General features: G+C 28.6%; 4 protein-coding genes across 6 annotated transcripts; 2 read left to right on the top strand and 2 right to left on the bottom strand.

Moving 5' to 3' along the window:
• The first annotated feature begins 5545 nt into the window (after positions 1-5545).
• Positions 5546-8956, top strand: LOC113392954 (kelch-like protein 40). 2 transcript variants are annotated; one of them, XM_026629600.2, is made up of 5 exons: positions 5546-5654; positions 5730-5957; positions 6058-6203; positions 6319-6919; positions 8650-8956. In XM_026629600.2, the coding sequence occupies exons 2-5, from the start codon at positions 5753-5755 to the stop codon at positions 8952-8954; spliced, it is 1257 nt and encodes a 418-aa protein (XP_026485385.1). In that variant the 5' UTR covers positions 5546-5654; positions 5730-5752; the 3' UTR covers positions 8955-8956. The 2 variants fall into 2 exon arrangements, with proteins under 2 accessions (XP_026485385.1, XP_026485384.1); XM_026629599.2 differs by lacking the exon at positions 8650-8956 and adding an exon at positions 7483-8493.
• Positions 8957-9481: 525 nt separating this feature from the next.
• LOC113392952 (probable ATP-dependent RNA helicase pitchoune) lies at positions 9482-13551 on the bottom strand. 2 transcript variants are annotated; one of them, XM_064216535.1, is made up of 9 exons: positions 13249-13551; positions 12913-13061; positions 12458-12619; positions 12004-12145; positions 11441-11603; positions 11049-11201; positions 10509-10676; positions 10030-10204; positions 9482-9641 (listed from the first exon to the last, which is right to left on the bottom strand). In XM_064216535.1, the coding sequence occupies exons 1-9, from the start codon at positions 13494-13496 to the stop codon at positions 9544-9546; spliced, it is 1458 nt and encodes a 485-aa protein (XP_064072605.1). In that variant the 5' UTR covers positions 13497-13551; the 3' UTR covers positions 9482-9543. The 2 variants fall into 2 exon arrangements, with proteins under 2 accessions (XP_064072605.1, XP_026485383.2); XM_026629598.2 differs by having other exon boundaries at positions 12913-13065; positions 13256-13551.
• A 993-nt stretch (positions 13552-14544) lies between these two features.
• Pit (pitchoune) lies at positions 14545-18946 on the top strand. The gene is made up of 11 exons (XM_026629578.2): positions 14545-14756; positions 14895-14996; positions 15143-15268; positions 15396-15656; positions 16036-16185; positions 16472-16636; positions 16937-17078; positions 17410-17569; positions 17880-18032; positions 18201-18371; positions 18578-18946. Exons 1-11 carry the CDS (start codon positions 14657-14659, stop codon positions 18902-18904), a joined length of 1857 nt encoding a protein of 618 aa, XP_026485363.1. The 5' UTR covers positions 14545-14656; the 3' UTR covers positions 18905-18946.
• Positions 18947-19050: 104 nt separating this feature from the next.
• On the bottom strand, positions 19051-22857 carry LOC113392945 (ATP-dependent RNA helicase DDX18-like). Its single transcript, XM_026629579.2, has 9 exons — positions 22576-22857; positions 22122-22271; positions 21880-22044; positions 21343-21481; positions 20981-21143; positions 20517-20669; positions 20220-20387; positions 19849-20026; positions 19051-19327 (listed from the first exon to the last, which is right to left on the bottom strand). The coding sequence occupies exons 1-9, from the start codon at positions 22823-22825 to the stop codon at positions 19302-19304; spliced, it is 1392 nt and encodes a 463-aa protein (XP_026485364.2). The 5' UTR covers positions 22826-22857; the 3' UTR covers positions 19051-19301.
• Positions 22858-23455: the final 598 nt, after the last annotated feature.

The following is a 23455-nucleotide window of genomic DNA, read 5'->3' as shown; positions in this document are numbered from 1 at the left end:
TGAGTTAATTAAAAAAAGAAAAATCAATCATTTCATCCGTACTTCATAATTTATGACGATGTTCTCAATCAAGTTATACTATTGGTTAATATTTAATAAACAATCTTAGAATTTTTACATATTATTTTATATTAATCTATCTAAAATAAACATTACGAGTTTCAGTAATTGTGATTTATATATACTATGTAGGTATGCATGTAAAAAAATAATTTCAATAAAAAAAATATATTATAAAATAATCATACAGCCACGCAAAATCTTATAAGAATCTCAGACAAACTTATTCATCAATTTTTTTGTCATCGTATTCATGATGAAACGTAAAAGTGAACATCTAATAAGCTGAACCGCTTTAGTTAGAAATCTCGGGATGGACTATTGAGTATAGAGTTCACAATGGAGCCAATCACGCTCCAACTTTCAAGACCTCTGGAAGCACGTCTCACACTTCCGAGTTGGGAGTCGAATTCAGTCGCGACCCGTGAAATTTGGTATTACTTACTCGTAATTAAAGACTTATTGTGGCAATCTTGTATTAATTTAGAGAGAAAAGATTACTATTGTGACTTTGTTTGATCTAATATGTACATACATACATAATAAAATATACGCTGATTAGCAAAACATATAAAATATAAATAGATTGAAACTCGTATTTAGTTTTACTAAATCTTTATTAAATATATAATAATAAATCATTTAAAGTTATTTGGAGTTTCATATTTTCGTGATTTCTACGAGTACGCGTGTAATTTACTTTTTACTTCAAGGCTTAGCTAAGCTGCCTCGTAAATATAAAGTCAGGGAAGTACACATAATGTTTTAAAAATATATTTTAAGGCCTTTGTTTAAATCATCACTTAGCACTTATTTCCTGTCTTGTAGTCTATTTACTATTTTGAATAACACACTTTAATTTATAAGATTAAATTATAAGTATTTTCAACATCGGAAATGTTCGAATAAATTTCAATCCAACAAATATTCTTTTAAAATTCGATTGGCATCTTGCAGTATGAGGGTTCCAATTCTACTAACAAATGGTCAATTCATCGCAATCAAATCGAAACGTAATCGTTGCCGTTCAGCTAGTCGCAGTTCGGTAAAAGTTGGATCGGAATATAATCAGAATCGTATACCGATATATATAAGTAATTGGTCCTCAGTTACTATTACGGTGAGGTTAATTTTTGTGAGGAATTGTCGAAATTGAATCGGAATATGATCGGACACGTATTTTTCGTATTATAATTTAGTAGAATTAGTCCCCTGGATGTTCATATGGCTGATTTAACTAAAAATATTCGCTTTACTCTGTTGGATATCTACTAATACTTTCGGATTCCCACTGATAGCAATTTATAAAAATGTGTTTTTTGGGTTGCCCTTTTCTTTCACGTAGCAACAGAGCACCGATTTTATTTTATTAAGTAAAGTTCATGAACCCAACATTGACATATTTCTTAGCTGTAATTGCTGCATTATATTAAGCGCCTTAACATATTTCAAACGAAAAATAGCTTATAAGATACTTCTCAATAAACCAGGTTTACTAGCTATATATATACATATATAAATGACAGCTTTTTAAATACTACAGATTTGAAAGAATATTAACTCTTAAGGAGATCTGAAGTTAACAAAATAATTTTCCTAATTAATTGGAATTGAAACATGGTATAGACGATACATAAAGTACAAATACAGTAATAAAAAATTTTAATAAAATTTGATCAGAGAAGGGATTGGGGAAAGGAGTTATTAATTTTTTTTTTTCATGTATCATCGTCAACTTCATAGGAACCTAATGGTAAGTTAAAATAAAAAACAACTATATATATACAATTAATAAGGATATACAGATATATTTTTTAATCTAATTTAAAAAAAAAAACTGTTCTTATTAAACTCCCTTTACATTCAAATTGAAATAGATGATTATGTAGTCTCATCTAACTCGCCGTGTGTTTAGCGGCAAAGTTTCTCTGCAATAGTCTCAAGATTGTCATACTATCGACTAAATCTATCAGATGGAATGCGAAGTTCCAGGTACATAATGTATCGTAAATGGGTCGACTAGAAGTTCTGCACAACAGCTCGAACAAGAACTTGAAATGCAATAGATATTTGAATGCTGTTATAATTATCAAACTTAGAGGTAGTTATAATGCAGACACAATTACGTGTTATTTGCATATATAATATTGAATCCTAGAATGTATATTGAATTTTAGAATGACTTCATTATTGGAGTTGAAATGGCTCAGTGGATAGGTAACGAGAATTATAACCAAAAGTTATGGATTAAAATCTGGGCAAGCGTCACTGATTTTTCATGACGTCAGTGGAAAAGAAGAAATGCTGAACTGCTAAAAAAAATATACAAAACTTTTCCCAGACACACTGGTTTGGTGCTTTAGTCTATTTTTCTTTTCATCGATTTTTCGATTAGTTTAATTTTTATGATGTATGATATCAAATGAAAATTGTCTACATTTGAACCAAACCGGAATTACCTCAAAATATATATATATAATAATAAGCCTTAGCTAAGTACTGATTTTATCATCGTATTATTTTATATTTACCCTATTCGTTTCAACTCACGGATGAGGTACTCATTTCAGCTTAATACGAACTAAAATCCTTCAAAGCCAATACTTAATTGCATTTTCTATGATTAGATGAATGTATGTGTGTCACCATTAAGAGCCACTAATTGAACAAAAATTTAACTTTATAATTATGAACTTGTCAAACAAGGCGGTATCTTTATGAACTAATATAATTATTATAGAATCATCTACCTTGCTACTTAGTTAACGATTATTGTTAAAGTTTATGATATTACCAACTACTCAGTTTTCTGTTGAACAGATAATATAAAAAGTTAAAGAGCGATTTCTAAAACTTAACTCGGAACTTTTCAGTCTATGTTCATAATATGAACATATTATGTAAGTCTTTACGAATTGTTAATAATGGGAAAAAAAAGGTCTCAATAAAACATTTCGTAAATTTTATTTTTCGTTATTACATTCTTAAACAAGGAACCTTAATATTTTTTACATATTCATCTTTTTTTAAATTAATTGTTAAGGAAAAAAAGTAATATATTCTATTATGTATTCGAATATTTATACGATACGTCTAGATCTGAATTCTCAAAAATACATGAACAATTTATGGCCATAAACCGAAATGCACAGTTAATGCTCGACTTAACAATATTATAGATTATATCGAGCAGATACACATGTCGAAAACTGTACCGATAGCCAAATAAACTAGCAAACCACATCGATTACCTGTCACTGGCAGCCTCCCCAATGACCGCGGCGGACCCGTCGAGATCGTTCCAATACCACCCTCAGCACATATAATATTCGATACATTAAAAACTTTAATACGATATTTATTTCGGCTCAACATCTTATTATAATCTTCTTTTTTTTTCTTTTAGAAATGGCGTAAGTATTTTTAAGTGCCTATCTTTTTTTAAATAATTACTTTCTTGCACCACTTATGCATACAATTTACCAGTCTCCATCATTCATATCGGTGTTAACGGTACAATGAGAAACTTTATCTTGATGATGAAAGTTTTCTACACTTTTAATAAGAGGCCATTCATTGCATACTTTCGTCAGAGGGTGAAAAGGGGAACGGCCTTATCGCTATAACTCGTGACACCAGAAAATTAAAAGTGCGCTGTCATGGTTGGCTATCTTAGGAAATAGGGTGACTGTGCTCTTACAAAGCTTAATTAATTGGTACTTTCACTGTCTTGGACATTTCTAAAATGTTTACGCATCTTATAAACTGTTATAGCAATCCATGTACTAACTTTTTCTTATAAATAATAGACTCGCTAAATGTATTCTTATATACAATTTAAATGTATTCGTAGTACAACTTAGCTTAATATATATTTCAATATTTTTTTCAAGATCAGGCAAGATTGCTGTAAGTCATCATATTTGTGCTCCTTATCTTTTGTAAGATGACACACATAAGGTCAATGTACAATCTTAGATCTGCGAGTACCTAGAACTCTGCAAAGTTGTGTTGAAACTTAATTTAGCCAGACTGGTTTGCGGTCACTGTTGAAAAGTTTCAGCAAGCTCTATACTAATGGAAAGCGAACAAAATCACTAGAAACTCAGTTAGAAATGTAGGTATTTGTAAGTCGTGCAACTCAAGCAATTTGTGCAATTTTACTGTCAGCGCCAGAGGCACCCAAGTCGGAAACTAGAGTAACCATTAGTGTGGTATACTCAGCTAAGCTAAACTTCTCACGAAAAATCAGTCAAATGTCTGTTTGTGGCAATTTGTATCCCATTCAATTATGAACTTCCTTATGCAAGCCTTTTAACTTATGGGCACTTTAAAATAACGTTGGAAATATATAGTTCAGTTTAACAAATATATTAGAGCTGTTACGATTAAAATAAACTATAAGTACTCATTAAATTTGCTATAAATTTTCATAGCTTTGCAATATAATGTATAAGCTTTATAAATAAATTCTAAATATATAATAATAATAAGCATAATAGTAACTGATGGACAAATCACCGCCATGCTAAACAGTCACTTCTATTGGAAACTCGCAATATAAGAAACATAAACCAAATACCTACTATAAAATCTGTAAATATCACTTCTAGGTCAAAGTTTTGAGCTTAATCCAATGCAATTCACCAGCTCTCAACCAATGATATTGCTTCAATTTTGCTGTCAAATTTTGTTTTAACAAAAAAAACAATAGCTGACCTGCCGATATTAAAAAAAACTATTAACTACATAAAAAAAAAATCAAATAATGGTTGCAGAATTTCTTACAATAAACGATTACTAAAGGACGTACCTACCTCGTTTATGGGGTACTTGCAAAACAAGATTTTCACAATGGCGGCTAACTCATGAACTAAAGGGCCACCATCGATCACAATTCAATTTGAAAATTCGATTATTAAGGTAGTTTGTAAATGTATTTCTAAAACAAATATATTAGAATCAACTTGCTTTAAAATAAAAATACATGTGAATTTGTTTTAAATATCAAAGCAAATATTTGTAATAAATAAACCTACACGTGCATAATTAGTTACTATAAATTAATAAAATAAATGCATTAATAATTTTAAATATTAAATGACAATATTTTTGTATACGAAAATATTGTCACAAGGCACAAAATAGCACCTGTTAAATATATATATAAATACAATTATAATTATAAAGTAAATGTTAAACATACAACGTATTAATAGATAAATCTTTTTAATAATGATAACTTTAATAAAAGCCCACAATCAAAAATATACAGGCATCAAAAAGTACAAAGATATTACATTTAAAAAAAGTAATCTTCTCAATCTTTAGTTACATGATTATCTTCTTATTAATTACTGTATATTTTAGATTTAATTCATTTTATATTTTACAAGTAAAAACATCGATGCTATATTTATTCGGTATGATGTGCTACTATTTGAATCAAAGATAAAAAATCACTACTTTTCAATCTGAATGTTTAATTTGATAAAGGACAACACTAGGCGACGCGCCGCTTGCTAATGTCAAATTTTGCTTTCATCTTGATATTGGCGAAAACATTTTTATTTATTATTATTTATATGGTTACAGTAAGTATTGGCACTTACGAAACAGTAACAGTAATTGTTATTACAAGACCGAAGTTGACCAAAAATATATTTCAGATGCGACCAAAAGGTGACTAGAAATGGACCAACAATTTTCATTGTCTTGGAACAATTTCCACGGAAACTTAAGTAAAGGTTTTGCTGGATTATTAGGAAACGGAGAATTTGTCGATGTAACAATTGCAGTCGAAGGTCATTTGCTACAAGCGCATAAAGTTATACTATCAATATGTTCGCCTTACTTCAAAAAAATGTTTCAATTAAATCCGTGTCAACATCCAATTGGTACGTACTTGATGATTGACCAAACAATAATAAAAAAATAATTTGTTTAAATAAGTAAGTATTAAAGAATATCTTTAAATACTGATAATAAATTTTGCAGTCGTTTTACGGGATGTCACACACAAGGCAATGAAAGATTTATTGCAGTTTATGTACCATGGAGAAGTCAGTGTCAAAAGGGAAGATCTCACTAGCTTTATAGGCACTGCTGAAGTGCTGCAAATCAAAGGTTTAACTAATAAAGAAGTAAGTGATATTTAAAACCAAACCAAAAAAGAAAAGTGATATTGTTATGAAATAATTGAAGTTTTAAGGTTATTCACAAAGTAATAAATAAGACTTCTCATTTGTAAATTTACAGACCGAGGAGGAGGCATTTGATGCTGATAAAGAATTAACAAAACAAAACGTAGCAGCTCAAAACGACAGTCCAGATGCAGAGTCTTGTGCATCTGATATGTACGACACAACTACTAATGAAATATCTGATAACAGTGACATAGATTTAATAAAACAAAGACAATTTATTGAAAAACTGCAAAGGCTGAGTAGTTTAAAAAGGAAATCAGAGGAATTCCTTCAGAAAAATTATTATACAGATATTATCAATTCAGAAAAAAGACCTAAAATTTGTGACAAAATATCAAATAATAAATCGAATAATCATTTAATGCAAAGCAGTAACTTTGATAAAGTTCAAAGCATTTATGAGGAAAATCCTGTAGAAATAACGACATCTTTAAACCCAAACATTCAAAAACAAGGAACAGATAAAGAAGCTTCGGATAATAGAAATAATCAATCAGTTATAGAACAGGTGATGGAATTAAAAACAGAATGTGACGACAGTGATATTATAGTCTCAGATCCAGCTGTTTGTACAACTCCAAAGGGCTATGAAAACTCAAGGGACTTAAAGAAAGGATTAATTATTCCCCTGGAATACCAATCGCCTCAGGAAAGTAAGTAAAACATTTTCATACCTTTATTTTTCATCTGCCATCTCTTAAAAAATGTTTAAACATACTTACTTTGTTTTATACATTGTTTATATAACTATAAGAATCACTTAAGTATTTATATCACAAATATAAAAAATAATTACCCTTTTTATATTTGTAATATAAACTATTTTTATCAATTTCTTGGAGATTAAACATCTATAGACATCATAACAATTACTTAGCTTTTGTGTGTAGTGTCCTGTCCTTGAAAGTATTAATATACTTTTAAAAGTCATAACTTTTTTCTATGACAGTATTTACTATGAAGATTCTTGGTTAGACACAATATAGTTTATATTTTTTGTTAGGAAAATAGTTTGGCTTATTTCTGCTTATTTTTATTTAATAGAATTGGAGATTGTGTTGAAAATGCAATCATTTGTTAATTCTTCTAGCATTTGTTGTTTTCTGTTGCAAACCCTCCATGCTATGAAAACACGATGGCATTTTCAACATTATCATTTTCCTTGACAATTTGTTTATTTTCTAAATATAATTGAAAATGCCCATCGTGATTTCAGATTGTACCGGGTTGAACTCATTATTTATGGATCTTAAAAATCTAGTTAACGGTAAAGTAACTAACACCTTGAAGACTGAAGAGATTCCAAGATATGTTATGGAACATCGTCTTGTTACCATTCCACAAAAGGAAGATGGAAAAAAGAAATACCCACAACGATCTTGTAGGCTTTGTTGGAGAATAGGCAAGCGGCGTGATACTCGATTCATGTGTAGTGCTTGTGAATTACCATTTTGCAAATCACCATGTTTCGAAATACATTTTAATGACATGTTTAAAGTGTCACAACTGCAAGGAGATTACTATGCACCTTAGATTATAAGTTTCCTGTTTGCTTATACCTGTGAAGAGACATTAATTTTAAGAAAAATATATTTTTATAATCACAAGTGATACTGCAAAAGAACAAAATCAATGAATCATAGATTCAGTAAATTTTGGGACCAAATTAAAAATTATTGAAGATTTTATCCTAAAATTTAAAGTTACTATAAAATAAATCGAAAAACTATATATTTGCATTTTAAGATTTTTAAGCACAATAATTGTCAGTAACCTGTGATACTTAAAATCTGCTCTAAGGTGCCAACATTATGTATTGCTTTTATTTTCATTATGTATAAAAGATTTGTGCCATCAATCCTCTGCCATATTTTCAAGACTTTATTGCTCATATTCTAGTCTATTTATTGTATTAAGTAATAATTTTTATAATAAGGAACTTGAAATTTTTACTCATGTGATGGTAGAAATGCACATCTTCCCAGTGATTTACACTCAATACTGTAACACATTTGTGATCTCTGTATTGGTAGAGCTAATTTTTATATCTTTGTAGTAAGTAAATTTATATTCACATTCCCAAATGTGATAGCCTTTTTTTAAAAGAAAGTGGCTAAAGTCTTTTAAGAATATTTTTTATATGATATGCTATTTTTGTAGTACTTGTGTGATGTTTAACATAAAGTATACTGAGTGTTTTTATGGTTAATAAATCATGTGTACAGAATTCGTTTATTTTCTTGGCACCCATAAATAAAACTAACATTTAAAAGTACATGCTCAACTTTGTTTCTTTTTATCGATTTTTGCAGTTATAAACTTAGTTTTTTTTCACTGTATTTACTGACATAATTAAACGCATTAATGTAATATTCTGTTTCAGATGCTCTCTCACTTGTTATGAATGGATCATGTGACAATCAACTTCCAGTACGTTACAAATATATTTACAGTAGAAAAGGACATAAACAACTAGTGCATATGAATTTTGTGTACACAAAGCATTCAACGACACATGGTAAAACATCATGGAGGTGTGTACAATATTTCTCTCTAAACCGGTGTCCAGCAACCGTGGAAACGATAGACTCTATGATATATGCCGTTAATCATCAACACAATCATGAAGATTGCTATGAAAAATTATCAAGAAATAACATTTATGAAATGAATAACTCTCCCAAATAGACAACTATCACTATCCAAATCACAACAAACCTCAGAAATTTTAAAAATATAAGAAATCTGATGTAGAGGATTAAAAAAAATATTCAATTATAAATAAAAAAAATACATACACATTGTTAAGGCAGTTGACGAAAAAGATACACCATGAAATAAGTTTTTTTATTACCAAAAAATAACGAAAATTTGTAATTATTATCAAGATTCTTTCAATGTACGTAATTGTGCCAAAAGATTAATGTGCTTTTTGATAAGCAAAAATAATATAGACATTTGGAGGTGTTTGATACTTCATTACAATATAGAAAGTGTAAAGTTCCTATATTTTCATTAAGTACCTATATATTGCTTAGTTACGTTATGTAATAGACATATTATTTTTTAAAAATATGTTATTGTAAATACTTGTTAAAATTACACACAGTGTCACATGATATATTGTAGCATTTTATTTTTTCAGCGCATCTAGTCATACTGAATCATTTTTATAATAATCTTAACACTTAGTATGTAATAATAAAAAACACATGTATATAAAAATATTTAATTTGTAATTATAGTATCTATTTACAAATAATATAACAAAAATAAATTAAGTTTTTAACAATTTCGAAGTTGGTACTGAATTTTTATTCGCAAGTTCTGCGGCTATCCTCTTTCGTTGTCTATGCTTTTTACTAAATCCTACACCTGAAATTAATACATCATTTACATATATTGTTAAATAATAAACACAACATGGTACATATGTATATCAAGCATACTATACAGTATGCTGTACATATGTACAGCACTACTTGTTAGGTACACAGTTTGCAATAACAGCAAAATTATTTTTTATATCAATGTCGCTTTTCTAGTTTTTTCATATATATAAAAATACAAAAGAACAAATATACATTTGATTTATTTTTATGATAACTAAATTTAATTTATGATAACTTTTTTTATCTTTAAAGTAGCTATTACCCGCCTTTCGACATCGCTGGGCAATTAATACAAAAAATAAATAGCCTATAACCTATATACCTATATCTTAGGAGAAAAATTATAAATATATGTGATACACGGTACTTACGAATATCAACGTCCGGTTTCTGTTTCAATCCAAACGATCTAGCAACAGCTTCTAAATCCATATTGAGTAAATTAAAAACATGTTTTAACTTTTTTACTTCGAAAGCTCTAATGTAACCTTCAAAAGCTTCAACAGCTAAGTTGTAAAATTCGGGATCCTCCATTGCTGCTTCTATCTATATTAAATGTAATAACACACCGTGTTTTTAAACAAAAAATATAATACATTATATAATAATTATTGATATTTTTAGCACTATATAAAAAATACACTTATGCAAAATTTTAGATGTACCTGTTTATGTATATATATATATTTTTTGTATAGACAAAAAAAAACAAATATTTATATATATGTAACCATAGCCTAGCCCTACATAACCTTCATACAAAATATACATTATTTTTAAATAAAAAAATAGTAAATTAAATTTCACCACCTTTCCTATCCCGTGTTTATATTAATTTCATATTGTTTACCTTAAGTGTCAAATCACTGTAGCGATCCCATAGTTCATATTTATCCAGGTATATTTTTGCATCTTGTAAATAATTAACAAATTCTTTTTCCTCTGGCCTTAATAATAATACAGCCCTTCCCTCAGCTCCTAATCCTCTAGCTGTTCTTCCAACTCTATGAATGTATTCCTGAAAAATATTATTAATCATTTAAATACCATAACAGAATTACAGTTATTGTTTTAACATAATTTATTAGTAATTTCTGCTGTAAATATTAGAAAAACAACTTTGCATGGGTATTTTTTATTTTGTATCCACAAATAGTGCTGGATAAATATTAAAAAAATAGAGATGCATCCAATACCTATTATTATTGGTACTGGAATAGTCAATTAAACTTATGATTATTGTATTGACTAATACAAAACCTATTCTCTCTAGATACAATGGCAAGCCCAGTTAACTTTTACCATTTAAATAATATGAAAATATGTATGAATGATTACTATAATTATTATATTATTCTAGCATGTATTCAATAAGGAAATAATATCTCACATTTGTATCTGATGGTGGATCAAACTGGACTATCCAATTCACAGCTGGTATATCCAAGCCCCTCGCTGCCAAATCAGTACAAAATAAAGCCATCTTTTCAGCATTATAAAAATTATTTATGGTTGCTGTTCTTTCTGCTTGATTCATTTTTCCCTAGGATATTTGGAAAAGATCTTATAAAACTATATTTAGACTCAATACAAATCAATATTTTTTTTAAAGTTTAATTAAATAATTACTAAATTTATTTATTTAAGTTTAGCCTTCATTTTTATTGTTAAAACTGAATTATGTATACCATAAAAAAAATTATCACGGTGAGAAAATGTGCCAAATGCATCTATTTATGTATTGTATGTTAATTACTAAAAAAAATTAAAACATACACTTACATGAATACATAATACTCCAATGTTACAGTATTTATTAAAAAAATCATAATGAAACACAACAGACTTGCAACTTGAAAAAAAAATCATGACCTTGGAGTTGTTTGTCTTTTTCAGCAATTTATGTAACCAATGAAGGCGATATTCTGTCTCACAAATAACATACCTGCAAACATTGAATTATAAAATAATCAATCTATATTAGTTTTAAAGTTCATATATGCAGCTGAAATTACTATTAAAAAACACTCATTGTTCTTTTCAAGGATGTTTTTTTAGTTTATTTAAAGAAAAGAGCAAATGTTTTGATTGGTCAATGTCACATATTACAGAATAAGATAAGTAAAGTATCGGCCTGTAAATTCCGTACTGCTAGGCTAAGGCCTCTCCATTTGAAGAGAAGGTTTTGGAGTTTATTCAACCTTTAAATTTCTACTCCATACCTGCATTGGACCAGTGTGGTGAATAAACATATGGCAGATCCACAACTCACACATGGAATTTCTTTCATCAGATAAATTATAAACAAAATAAACTTAGGATGACAAACACATCATTATTGTTACCCTTGCTTAAGTCCTTCAACTGTAGCTCGGTCATTATCCTCATTAGTATTAATTGACTGTACATCTTCTTTCATAGCTGACTTTATTAAAGAATCAGTTGTTTCTGATTGTGTAGCACTGAATAACATAGTTTGTCTATTCTCTGAAAATAGTATTTGTTCATCAAAAATGCAAAAACATTATTCCTGTTTTTTATTTGCTTCTAGATTTGACTGTAAAGTCAATAGTAGTAGACAAATCTAGGAAGCCCTTATCTACTTCTTATTGTCATTATACTTGATGATTGTAGAAGTATTTTATGGTTTCTAGTAAACCTTTCTTCTTTTGGATATTGATTTTGGATCTTTTGGATCTAATATAAACAAATATAACAATGGCAAAGGAATTTTAAATATGCTTTATTATATATACATCCAATGTCAAAAAAATATACATTTATAATTTAATTTCTTACTTGGAAGGCGATTTACTATCTGTTTGATGTCCTCCTCAAAACCATATTGAAATATTTTGTCCGCTTCATCTAATACTAGACATCTAACATATTTATAATCAAACTCCTTTGTTCTCATATGGTCAAACAATCTACCAGGGGTGGCAACAACAATATGAACTCCTGAAATGAAATAATTATTTTATTATAATGATTTCTTGACAAAATTTTGTCACATAGAGAACATACTTTTACTGTCTGCCTGAATTTTTTCTATATTTGTAAATTTAAATGTAGCTTCACCCATTGTGCACCATAAATATAAAATATTGTGATATTGCTGTATTATCATTTAACAAAAAAATATACAAACCTTCAGCTTTGACCATAAATTTTAGACCAGATAAATCAAATTCATTATAAGTTACAATCATTAGTTACATTGCAATATGTTGCAAAATAATTTTAAAACAAACCTTTTGAAAGTTCAATGCTCTGTGATCTTCTACTCTCTCCGCCTATGACTAATGCTGATGTTATTAATTCATGATATTGTATTATATCTTGTAATACTATAAAAGTCTGTGTAGCTAGTTCCCTTGTTGGTGACACTATAATACAAAATGTACCTGAAAAAACATTATTCATTACTGTTTTATGAAAATAAGTAGTACATATGATGGTAAAAGATTTCATTATTATTTCTGCAGGATATTATTTTTGTATTATAATATTAATGCTAGTCAAATAAATAATTCATAATTACACAAAAATCTTCAGTTATTTTATGATTTCTAATAATAAAATTTAAGAAGTTACCTTGTTGCCCATTTACTGATTTTGCCACAATTTCAACAACAGGTATTAAAAATGACAATGTTTTTCCTGAACCTGTTTTAGCGGTAGCAACAACGTCTGCCCCATCCAAAGCCTTAGGAATCACCTCAGTTTGTATGTCGGTCATTCTCTTAAAACCCATAGTTTTAATAGCGTTAAGAGTTTGTTTCGAAATTTTATTTTTAAAATCTTTAAATTTAGGATTATTAGATTGTTCTTCCATATTATAACTTATCTAGATTTACAATCTCAAAGAAATTGCAATAAAAACAAACTTTTTTATATATCTTTTTAATAATTGAACTCCACTTTTAATATTTTTACGTCACTTATTTTTTAATTTAAGAAAAGTTCTCGTAGTCAAAACAACATGTAATCACATGTAAGTGACGCTAGACTTCAAGAGTCAAGATTTGACATTGACAAGTTTATAATTTACAGTTTAGTTTTTTTTTAAGTTTGCTGCTAGCATTCTTACCACCATTCCACGCGGTCAAGATTTATACAGTTACTATTTTTAATTCATATTTGTATACATTTAAGCACTTAATGTTATTAATTCTTATGTTAATAAATAAATAGTTTACATATTTATGTAGATAGAGTAGGGTACACGGTAAAGTATTTTTTGTTGCTATAATTTATGCTAAGGGACACAAATAATTTCGCCAATGTCACGTGTAAGGTAGTATTCATTCATTCAGAAGTATTCACTTTGAAATCTAAAATTGTACATCTATGGACATGCGTAGCAAATTAACAATTACCAAGTTTGAATATGCTTAAAATAGTATGGCAAGCATGAGTCGTAAGCAAAACATTGACCTATGCAGTAGTAACATTTGTAAGTCTCTTTAAAGGAATGAAGATAAGGGACTGCGTTAATCATTCAGGTTGTATCGTCTTTATAATTGAGGATTTTTATGAATTAAGTTATACTGAGACAATCGCTTACAGGTACTGACCTGTAGAACTAGTTGGTTCAGGTGAACTAGTCTTCTCAAAGTTCAGCGATGTATATTATTTTGTAACCAGCTTTCGCTGGCGGTTTTTCCGAACCGAAACAACTTGGGAACTTCCAAGAAAAGAGCCTTCATATTAATTAAAGGCCTTCGGTGTTACAGATGGTGTCATTTTACATCAGGCCACACTCTTGCACGTTTGACCTTTATACCACTAAAAAATAATGGTTTAGTGGGTAACATTTAGAGTAAAAAGTCAAATCCACAACTATCACATGTTCACATGGCCAACTGTCATCCGATATAACTGTCACAATCTGAGTAATTTCTTTTATTTACCACGCTGACTGCTACACACGCATTTAGTAATTTTATATTGTTTGGTTTATAGTAGCGTAAAAAACGTTACCGATTATACAAGATGCCGACTCCAGATAAAATATTAATGAGAAAAATCAAAAAACGCGAAAAGAAAAAATTAAAACTGATTTCTAAAAAAGCAAACGGCACACAAGAAACAGGTAACCTCCAAATTTTTAAACCTCTAAGTTCTATTTGTATAAATCAATTAAATATATTAAATTTTTATTATTAATGGTAAAACAACTTTTGTATCACGGTTATCATTGATTAAAAACTTGTAAATATTTATTGTTTAGAACAACCTGCTGAGACTTCTACATCTGAAGAAGCTCCCGCAAAAGAATCTTTGAAACGACCAGTTGAAACTATTGAAAACAATTCCGTTTTGTTGCCAAAAAGTAAGTTAATATGTTATTGAGCAGTAATAGTAAAATGTGTATTAAAATTTTCAAGGTTATTATCACCAAACTTCGATGATAATAAAATTATCAATACTAATAATTAAAGATTAAATCTAACATAGTATAATGAAAAAATGTTGCAGAAAAGAAAAAGAAACAAAAGGCTACTATTACTCCAGAGCCAAAACAAGAGCCAGCATCAGAAAGTGAAAATGAGCAAGTAGACAATAATGATGAAGTTGAGGTTAAGCCTGAAGATGAAAGTGAATGTAAATATTTATTTAACTCAATATTAATGTTTTAAAAAAGAATATAGAATAATATGATAATTTATTTTAGATTACCTTTTTTGACATTGTTCAAAGATTAATAGTCTTAATTCATTTTTTTTTTCAGTGCCTGGCTCTAGTCTATGTCTAGGAATTTTATCTGATCAGAAGTTTTCATCTTTACAAGAGAAAGTATGTGAGGCAACACTTATGGGTATAAAGGACATGGGTTTCACAACAATGACAGAAATACAGGCTAAAGCAATACCTCCTCTACTTGAAGGGAGAGATCTTGTGGGTGCGGCTAGAACAGGCTCTGGAAAAACTCTTGCCTTTCTCATACCAGCTATTGATCTCATATACAAATTAAAATTCAAACCTAGAAATGGTAAGCAGTTAAATTATCCTAATAAAACCTATGACAGAATAATATTCATAAGTATTATTTTAAAAGAGTTATACTGCTTTACAGTTTAACTTATATGTACTTATGTATTTTTATAAAAGTTGTTAAATAAATTGTTTTATGTGATGATACAAAGGCGAACATGAAAATTGGGCACCATACTATTTATATTGAAACAAAATCAGATTTGAGTCTCCAGTTATCTGTCGAGGCATGTCTGTTTTTGTTCCAGTATAAAATAATAAAGTATGTAATGTCCAGAGTTTTTTAATGAATAAAGAATGGATATCTGATTTAATGATTAAACTCACACTTATGTACTTATTTATTTCAAAATAACTCAAACTAAGTATATTTCTAGGCACTGGTGTTATAATACTGTCACCAACACGAGAACTATCAATGCAGACATTTGGAGTTTTAATGGAATTGATGAAATACCACCATCATACATATGGTTTGGTTATGGGAGGGGCTAATAGAACTACAGAAGCACAAAAACTTTCCAAAGGTTATTTGTTACTAGTTACTTATAAAAAAATTAATTTTTTAAATAAGAATTAATTATTATACTGCAATTAAAATTAACTTATAAAAAAATTAAATTTTTAAATAAGAATTAATTATTATACTGCAATTAAAAATATCATGTTCATCAAATATGTCATAGATTCTCCATATTTAGCTTATTTAAATATGACAAAAAAAGCATGTTCTGTCTGTCATGCATTTATTAAGAACCATTTTATGTTCAATAAAATCTCATTATTAAATTTAAAATTAAAATTTCTGTTCAGGTATTAATATATTAGTGGCAACACCTGGACGTCTGCTAGATCATTTACAAAACACACCTGACTTCTTATACAAAAACTTGCAATGTCTTGTTATTGATGAAGCTGATAGGATACTTGAAATTGGTTTTGAAGAAGAAGTGAAACAAATTATTAGATTGCTACCAAGTAAGTAGAAATTTGACAATATTTAAAGATACCATAAACAGAAATCTCAAAAAGCTTTTATTGAATACAAATTATGTTATTAACTCCAAAATGGTTCCATTGGATGGATCGTGGAATGCCAATTAAGTTTTCATTAATTGTAAACCTTTATTATAAAAACTTGCAAAGACTAGATAAGTTTTGTAAATATAAGCAACAAATGAAAATTTGTTTTGGTCATATGAATCATCCTGAATAAAAGTTTCAAAATTTCATTTTTTTGATATCTGTCTTATCCACTCATGAATATTTCTTTTTCAGAACGCCGCCAAACAATGCTATTTAGTGCAACACAAACCAAGAAAACAGAATCATTGACAGCTTTGGCTGTAAAGCATGAACCTGTGTATGTGGGTGTTGATGATCATAGAGAACAAGCTACTGTTGATTCTTTGGAACAAGGGTAAAAATAATTTATATCTCAAATTTATTTAAATATTATTTAAATTGTTCCTATCAAAATAACCCTAAAATAGATCTTTTTTTTTATTTTAAAATTAATTTTTAGTCTAAAAAACTTTTATGACAAATATTATAACAAACTACAGTTCAAACTTACCTTACTGCAATCAAATATTGTATTTACAATATTGTGTTGTTTCAATTGCCAAATAAGAAAATACTTGTTTTACACCATGCAATATAGTAAAATTAAGCCCCACTAAAAATTTATTATTATAACAATTACTGATAATTGTAATACTAAGTAATGGTCAACATAATACTATTTTCAGATACATTGTATGCCCGTCTGAAAAACGTATGATGGTTCTATTCACATTCCTAAAGAAGAACAGGAAAAAGAAGGTGATGGTGTTCTTCTCAACATGTATGTCTGTGAAATACCACCATGAACTATTTAACTACATTGATCTTCCAGTCATGTCGATTCACGTAAGTTAATCTTTTTTTTAAAATAATTTTATATGTATTTAACACAATTTAATCAATTGTTGAACTTCAGAACTGTTCACAACACTGTATTACTGTGTTGTTGTTTATAAAATAGTTGGTGTCAACTAGTATAATTATAGGTTAACTAGGACATAACATCATATAATTAATGTTTTGTGAAGAAAATGATGGTCTAAGGAATAGTTAATATTTCTTACAGTGCCATGATCTTTAGGTAGAGGTGACCACTTGCCAGCAGGTGGCCTCTTTGTCTCATCTAACTAAAATTTAATTAAAACATGTGTTTTAGGGTAAACAACAACAGGCTAAGCGTACCACAACTTTTTTCCAATTCTGTAATGCAGAGAGTGGCATACTACTTTGTACAGATGTAGCTGCAAGAGGTTTAGATATACCGGCTGTAGATTGGATTGTACAATATGATCCACCAGATGACCCTAAGGTAGAAATCATTTATTTAAAATGAGTATAATATTAATTTTTTTTGAAATTTTATTATAAGTTATAATAATGCTATCTATTTATTCTTATAAATTAAATTAATTTATGTTTACACCAAAAAAATGTACTGTATTTTTTATTTTTATTAATTACAATGTACCTTTTACAGGAATACATTCATAGAGTGGGTAGAACTGCAAGAGGTCTGGGCACAAGTGGACATGCTTTGTTATTCTTGCGACCTGAAGAGTTAGGGTTCCTCAGGTTTTTGAAACAATCCAGGGTTACACTAAATGAATTTGAATTCTCTTGGAATAAAGTTGCTGATATTCAACTACAGGTTTGTACATCATCTAATTATTTAATAAAAGCAACGCTAAATGCTAGTGTTATTAAACATGCTCATTGTCATTATTATATAAATGTCATTGTGATTTTGACAGTAATTCCATCTCATCCCATCTTGCTATTTAACTCAAGTATTTATGTCACATTATATCTCACTAATTCACAATTTCAAAAGCTTAATATTTTGCTTTGTTTTAGTTGGAAAAATTAATATCAAGAAACTACTTCCTTAACCAGTCGGCTAAAGAAGCATTTAAGAGCTATCTACGCGCTTATGACTCTCACCACTTGAAAACCATATTTGATATTGACACAATAGATCTCGCAAAAGTATCAAAATCATTTGGTTTTACTGTACCACCAGCTGTTGAACTGAAAGCACCTACTAATAAAGGTCCACCACAAAAGAGGAAAGGAGGTGGAGGCTTTGGGTATTTCAAAACACTAAATGCTCCTGGTCATAAGAAAGCTGAGAAAACGAAAATCTATAGACAAAAAGGGAATGGAAATAGGTCTATAAGCTGAACTTTTTAAACATGGTTATATTTATTAAAGTTGATGTAATAACCAATAACCTTTTATTTCTAGACACATCATATATAATTACATGATCAAAAACTATTTTACAGGATGTGAAAAGAGTTTCTCGTTTATTGGGTCAGGTTTATTAAAATAAAGACCAACAATTAAATAATTAATTGTAGTTCTTTGTATAAAATATATCGAAATATAAAATGTTTTTAAAAATTCAATCATAAATTATTACACTTTTTACGATAACAATTCTTTACCTGATACAACAACCTTATAACTACATTCATGAAAATGTTTCCAATAAAACTATTATTCATGTTAAACATTGTTTTATTACTTTTATTTCCAAAACAAATAGCAAATTGTACAAAAACCTTGTCTTTCTTCTTCATTTGCTGTCTTTTCTAGATTTCACTGTAATATAATTGTTGAAGAAATTATATTTTTGATACTAATCAACATTATGTTTGCTTGTATCAATAATGTTTTTTTATTTAAATATATCCCAATAAGCAACGCAAATACAGAGCCCACCCAATTAAAGGCACCTCGGAAGCTAGTCTAGTAACCACCACTTTCGTAATAAAATATATACAAGTATCTATTGCATTAGAAGATATTAAGTGCCAATATATTTTTATTACTTTTTAACTTTAAATACATATTATATCGCGTGGGTATTTCTTTATGAGTAAAAAAAGCCGTTTATTAATGAGTTTTGAGCAGTATCCAGAAATATAAGAAGGAATGTTTCACAAAAAGTATCAATTTGAAACAATATATTTAAAGTGTCAATTACTAATTACTTAACCCTTTTTGAACTTTCGTTAAACTTATTGATTGTGAAAGAAAGAATATCTTTTGCTAATTTATTTAGTATTTGATACGTAATCCTTAAATTCATAAGCATTTGTAATTTGATTGAAAAAGGATACAAAAATCTACATGCGGTTGCTCCATAAAGCCGAAAGCTAAAGCCGCCATTTTTAAGTTCAGATTTTTTATATTGAAAACTTTGTTAAGTGGATGTTTATTGTAGCATCTTAGAAATGAAAGATATGCTTTTCGTGCTAGAACTTTCATAGTACCATCTTGTTTTATAAGTTCTTCCAACTGTAAAAAAAATAAAATGTTATTTTCCTCCATTTAGTAATTATGAAAAACTAATAATTCATAAATATAAAAGTACAAGATTATCATAATTACTATGTATAAATGTAAAATGAGTTTTAAAAATATCTGTTAAAATCATACGCTGTTAGAAAGTTTGCTTCTTTAACAAAATAAGCAAGTTATAATAATTTACCATTTTTTGTACATCTGAAGGAGTGTCACCAAAATTATATTTGTCTAGATAAACTTTTTCTCTTCTTAAATATTCAATAAATTCTTCTTCTTCAGGTCTTATTAATATAACAGCATTGCCATTACTATTTAAACCTCTTGCTGTCCTTCCAACTCTGTGTATGTACTCCTTTAAAAAAACATTTGTTTTTTACCTTGATTTTTTATTAATACTTTGGAAAGGCAATTTCGTTATATATATATACAGTAAAAAAATATTTTGATTTTACGGTTTGTTTTTTTAATAATTTTGCTTTACCTTCATGTCTGTTGGAGGATCATATTGAACTATCCAGTCCACCAATGGAATATCCAAGCCTCTTGCAGCTACATCTGTACAGAAAAGGGCCCCCTTTTCAGCTTTGATAAAAGTTTGATAAGCATCTTTTCTTCTTGGTTGGCTTTGTTTACCCTTAAAATAAAGAATTGTATTTCATTTTTTAATAAAAAAATATGTGTAATCCTGATATCAGTGACATAAAAATGGTTTGTTTTTTCACTTTTTACTATTTTATTTTAGTACAATTATTTTTAAGCTGAATTTGGAGTGATATTGAAATATATACATATATTGTTCCTTATGATTATGTTCAACAAGGGCATAATAATTCTAATGACTTTACCTACAGGTTTCAAAGTAGTTTTTTCTAGAATCTTAATAATCATAATAAGAAAATAATAAAAAGTATCACTTGACTTCAAAAGTAATAAAATAATACATACATGTATACTTAGTACTGATGCTTTGCAATGTGTTTTAAAAAATTCGTAATGAAAATCGACAGATTTACAGGATGAAAAGAACACCATTACTTTCATTTTTCTAGTCTTTTTAAGCATTTTATATAACCAACATATTCTATTTTCAACTGGGCAGCTGCAATATCTGTGAACAAAGGTAACATAGTATTTAGACACAATCACAGGTGAAGATTTAATTTAGCATATTTAAAAAAGCTGCTGTGCTAAATAAGGGAGACCATACAGTGGTTAACAAACATCCATCCTTACAAACTTTTACATATGAATGTTATATTGATAAGATTTTAATAAATTATGCAAATAAAGGATTAAGGCACACATACCCCTGTTGAAGACCCACAACTGTAGATTGTTTATTATCCTTTATATCTATTACTTTGGGATTACTTTTTAATGTCATCCTCGCTAATCTCTCTACCCTATCATCTATTGTTGCACTGAACAAAACAGTTTGTCTGTTTTCTAAAAAGTTTAATATATAAAATATAACAATATAAAATATAACAACTGGAACTATGAGGATTAGCAAAATATACTCTAGGGATCTCAAAGTATTACATTTTTTCTGAAAACTAAACTAGATTGGACATACATTGGATTTTTGAAAAAACTATATTCCTAGCCAGGAATTGTATGCATGAAATAAAAGTGTCACTAATAATGCTCAAATTCCGAAAAGTAATGTCATGTTCAAATAACATATCTTTGAACCAAACTATAGTTCATACTTCATACTACTACAGTAAGCCTGGGTGTATTTTTTTTTATTTTAGATTTTAAAAACATGTTGACATAATCAATACACCACATTCTCTATATTATAGAATGTACTATATTCGAAAAAACAATTTTTTACTTACTTGGTAGTTTTTTAATGATTCCTACAATAACTTTCTCAAAGCCAGCTTCGAGTAATTTATCAGCTTCATCTAAGATAAGGCACTTTAAGTTTTTGCAGTTAAAATTTTCAGTATTTTCTAAATGATCTAGTATCCGTCCTGGTGTCCCAACAATTATATTAACACCTACAAACATTTCAAACCTTAAATACTCTTTCAATTATTCTTGTTTATACAATTAAAGTAATTTGATATAAAAATACCTTTTTGCAATAACATTATTTCTTTCATTTTTTTTTCACCACCAATAATCAAACTGTGTGTTAGTTTAATATCAGTCAGCAGTTTCTTTAAAACCTCATTTGTCTGGAGTGCTAATTCTCTTGTTGGTGAAATTATTAAACAACCAACACCTAAAAATAAGTATACAGATTGTGTAAGATATATAATGAAAAACCTACTGCTGGGCTAAGGCCTCCTCTCCTATTTCAGTAGGTTTGTTTTTTGGCCTTTAATTTACCAAGCTGCTCCAGTAACTTCCATATTTACAGTTATGCACTGTACAGCACCCTGTCAGCTCTTAAGATCCATTGTTCAATCCTTAGTTTAATGGCCTTTAGTTGTGCCGAAAGAGCACAGACTATTTTGCCAATGTTAAGTAGGATGGAAAAGTCAAGATACATTGTTTGTTTAAAATATAATTTAAATACTAGTTACCTTTATTTTTAGTGAATTCTAAATTGATTAATTTTTCTATGGCTGGTATTAAAAATGCTAGTGTTTTTCCACTTCCAGTTTTTGCAGCTCCTATTATATCGTCACCAAGGAGCATATATGGTAGAGTTTTCGCTTGGATTTGTGTTGGATTTTCCAATCCCATGGATGACAAACTTTTTAATATACGACTATCTATTTTACCCTCCAACATACTGAATTTGAATTCATTCGTCATTACTTGGGCGTTCATATTAAACACCTCTAAGGTAATACGCTTTTTCTTCTTTTCATTCAAACATATATATGGATATTAACATTTCCTTAAGCAATATCAATTTATAAATATTAATTTTAACTTGGTCTCATAAATACTCGAATCATATATTCAATTTTCATTTGAACAACAATATTTCAAGCCTGGCGACATGTGAATCTGACATCTGTGATCTGACACTGACCGAAGAGTGCAGTGCAGACTGCAGAGGCACATTACACACGCCACACGTGTTTTTTGCGCTACACAGACAATAGATATTCAGTAATTTTTGTAAAACCATTGAACGACTGGTCATATCAATTTTTAGACCCTACAAGCAGGGCCTCATATTCAACTATTATTTTATTTGCCAAGTAAGACATCTAAGAAAAAAAAACTTACATTATACATATTATCTTCCAGCATAAAATAAATAGTTTTTATTTCATAATAACATCTAACAAATTTAAAAATCATTTGAAAAGAGCTCAAAAATGTATGTACATATATGTCGTAGGATAGGAGTTAGCTTATTAGCGGCGCTTTTTAGTGAAGTTTCTAGGCATTTTATTCAATTGGTAATATAAGTTATAACCAGTTGGTTATTGAATTGATATTACATTT

Source organism: Vanessa tameamea, chromosome 12, assembly GCF_037043105.1.
Source record: "Vanessa tameamea isolate UH-Manoa-2023 chromosome 12, ilVanTame1 primary haplotype, whole genome shotgun sequence".
Classification (NCBI taxonomy): Eukaryota; Metazoa; Arthropoda; class Insecta; order Lepidoptera; family Nymphalidae; genus Vanessa; species Vanessa tameamea.
This window is presented reverse-complemented; position numbering and strand designations above follow the sequence as displayed.

Bases quoted from the DNA above. Each gene is read 5' to 3' on its own strand.
- LOC113392954 (XM_026629599.2), top strand. From the start codon at position 5,753: ATGGACCAACAATTTTCATTGTCTTGGAACAATTTCCACGGAAACTTA. The intron at 5,958-6,057 runs GTACGTACTTGA...TAAATTTTGCAG, and splicing joins TCCGTGTCAACATCCAATTG to TCGTTTTACGGGATGTCACA. The intron at 6,920-7,482 runs GTAAGTAAAACA...TCGTGATTTCAG, and splicing joins ATACCAATCGCCTCAGGAAA to ATTGTACCGGGTTGAACTCA.
- LOC113392945 (XM_026629579.2), bottom strand. From the start codon at position 22,825: ATGAACGCCCAAGTAATGACGAATGAATTCAAATTCAGTATGTTGGAG. The intron at 22,045-22,121 runs GTATTTTTATAT...AAATGTTTGTAG, and splicing joins AATAATGTTATTGCAAAAAG to GTGTTAATATAATTGTTGGG. The intron at 20,027-20,219 runs GTAAATTATTAT...TTTTTTTTACAG, and splicing joins CTTCAGATGTACAAAAAATG to TTGGAAGAACTTATAAAACA.
- Pit (XM_026629578.2), top strand. From the start codon at position 14,657: ATGCCGACTCCAGATAAAATATTAATGAGAAAAATCAAAAAACGCGAA. The intron at 17,079-17,409 runs GTAAAAATAATT...TACTATTTTCAG, and splicing joins GTTGATTCTTTGGAACAAGG to ATACATTGTATGCCCGTCTG. The intron at 18,033-18,200 runs GTAGAAATCATT...TACCTTTTACAG, and splicing joins ATCCACCAGATGACCCTAAG to GAATACATTCATAGAGTGGG.
- LOC113392952 (XM_064216535.1), bottom strand. From the start codon at position 13,496: ATGGAAGAACAATCTAATAATCCTAAATTTAAAGATTTTAAAAATAAA. The intron at 12,146-12,457 runs GTAAGAAATTAA...TACTATTTTCAG, and splicing joins GATAGTAAATCGCCTTCCAA to AGAATAGACAAACTATGTTA. The intron at 11,604-12,003 runs GTAACAATAATG...CAATGTTTGCAG, and splicing joins GTTGAAGGACTTAAGCAAGG to GTATGTTATTTGTGAGACAG.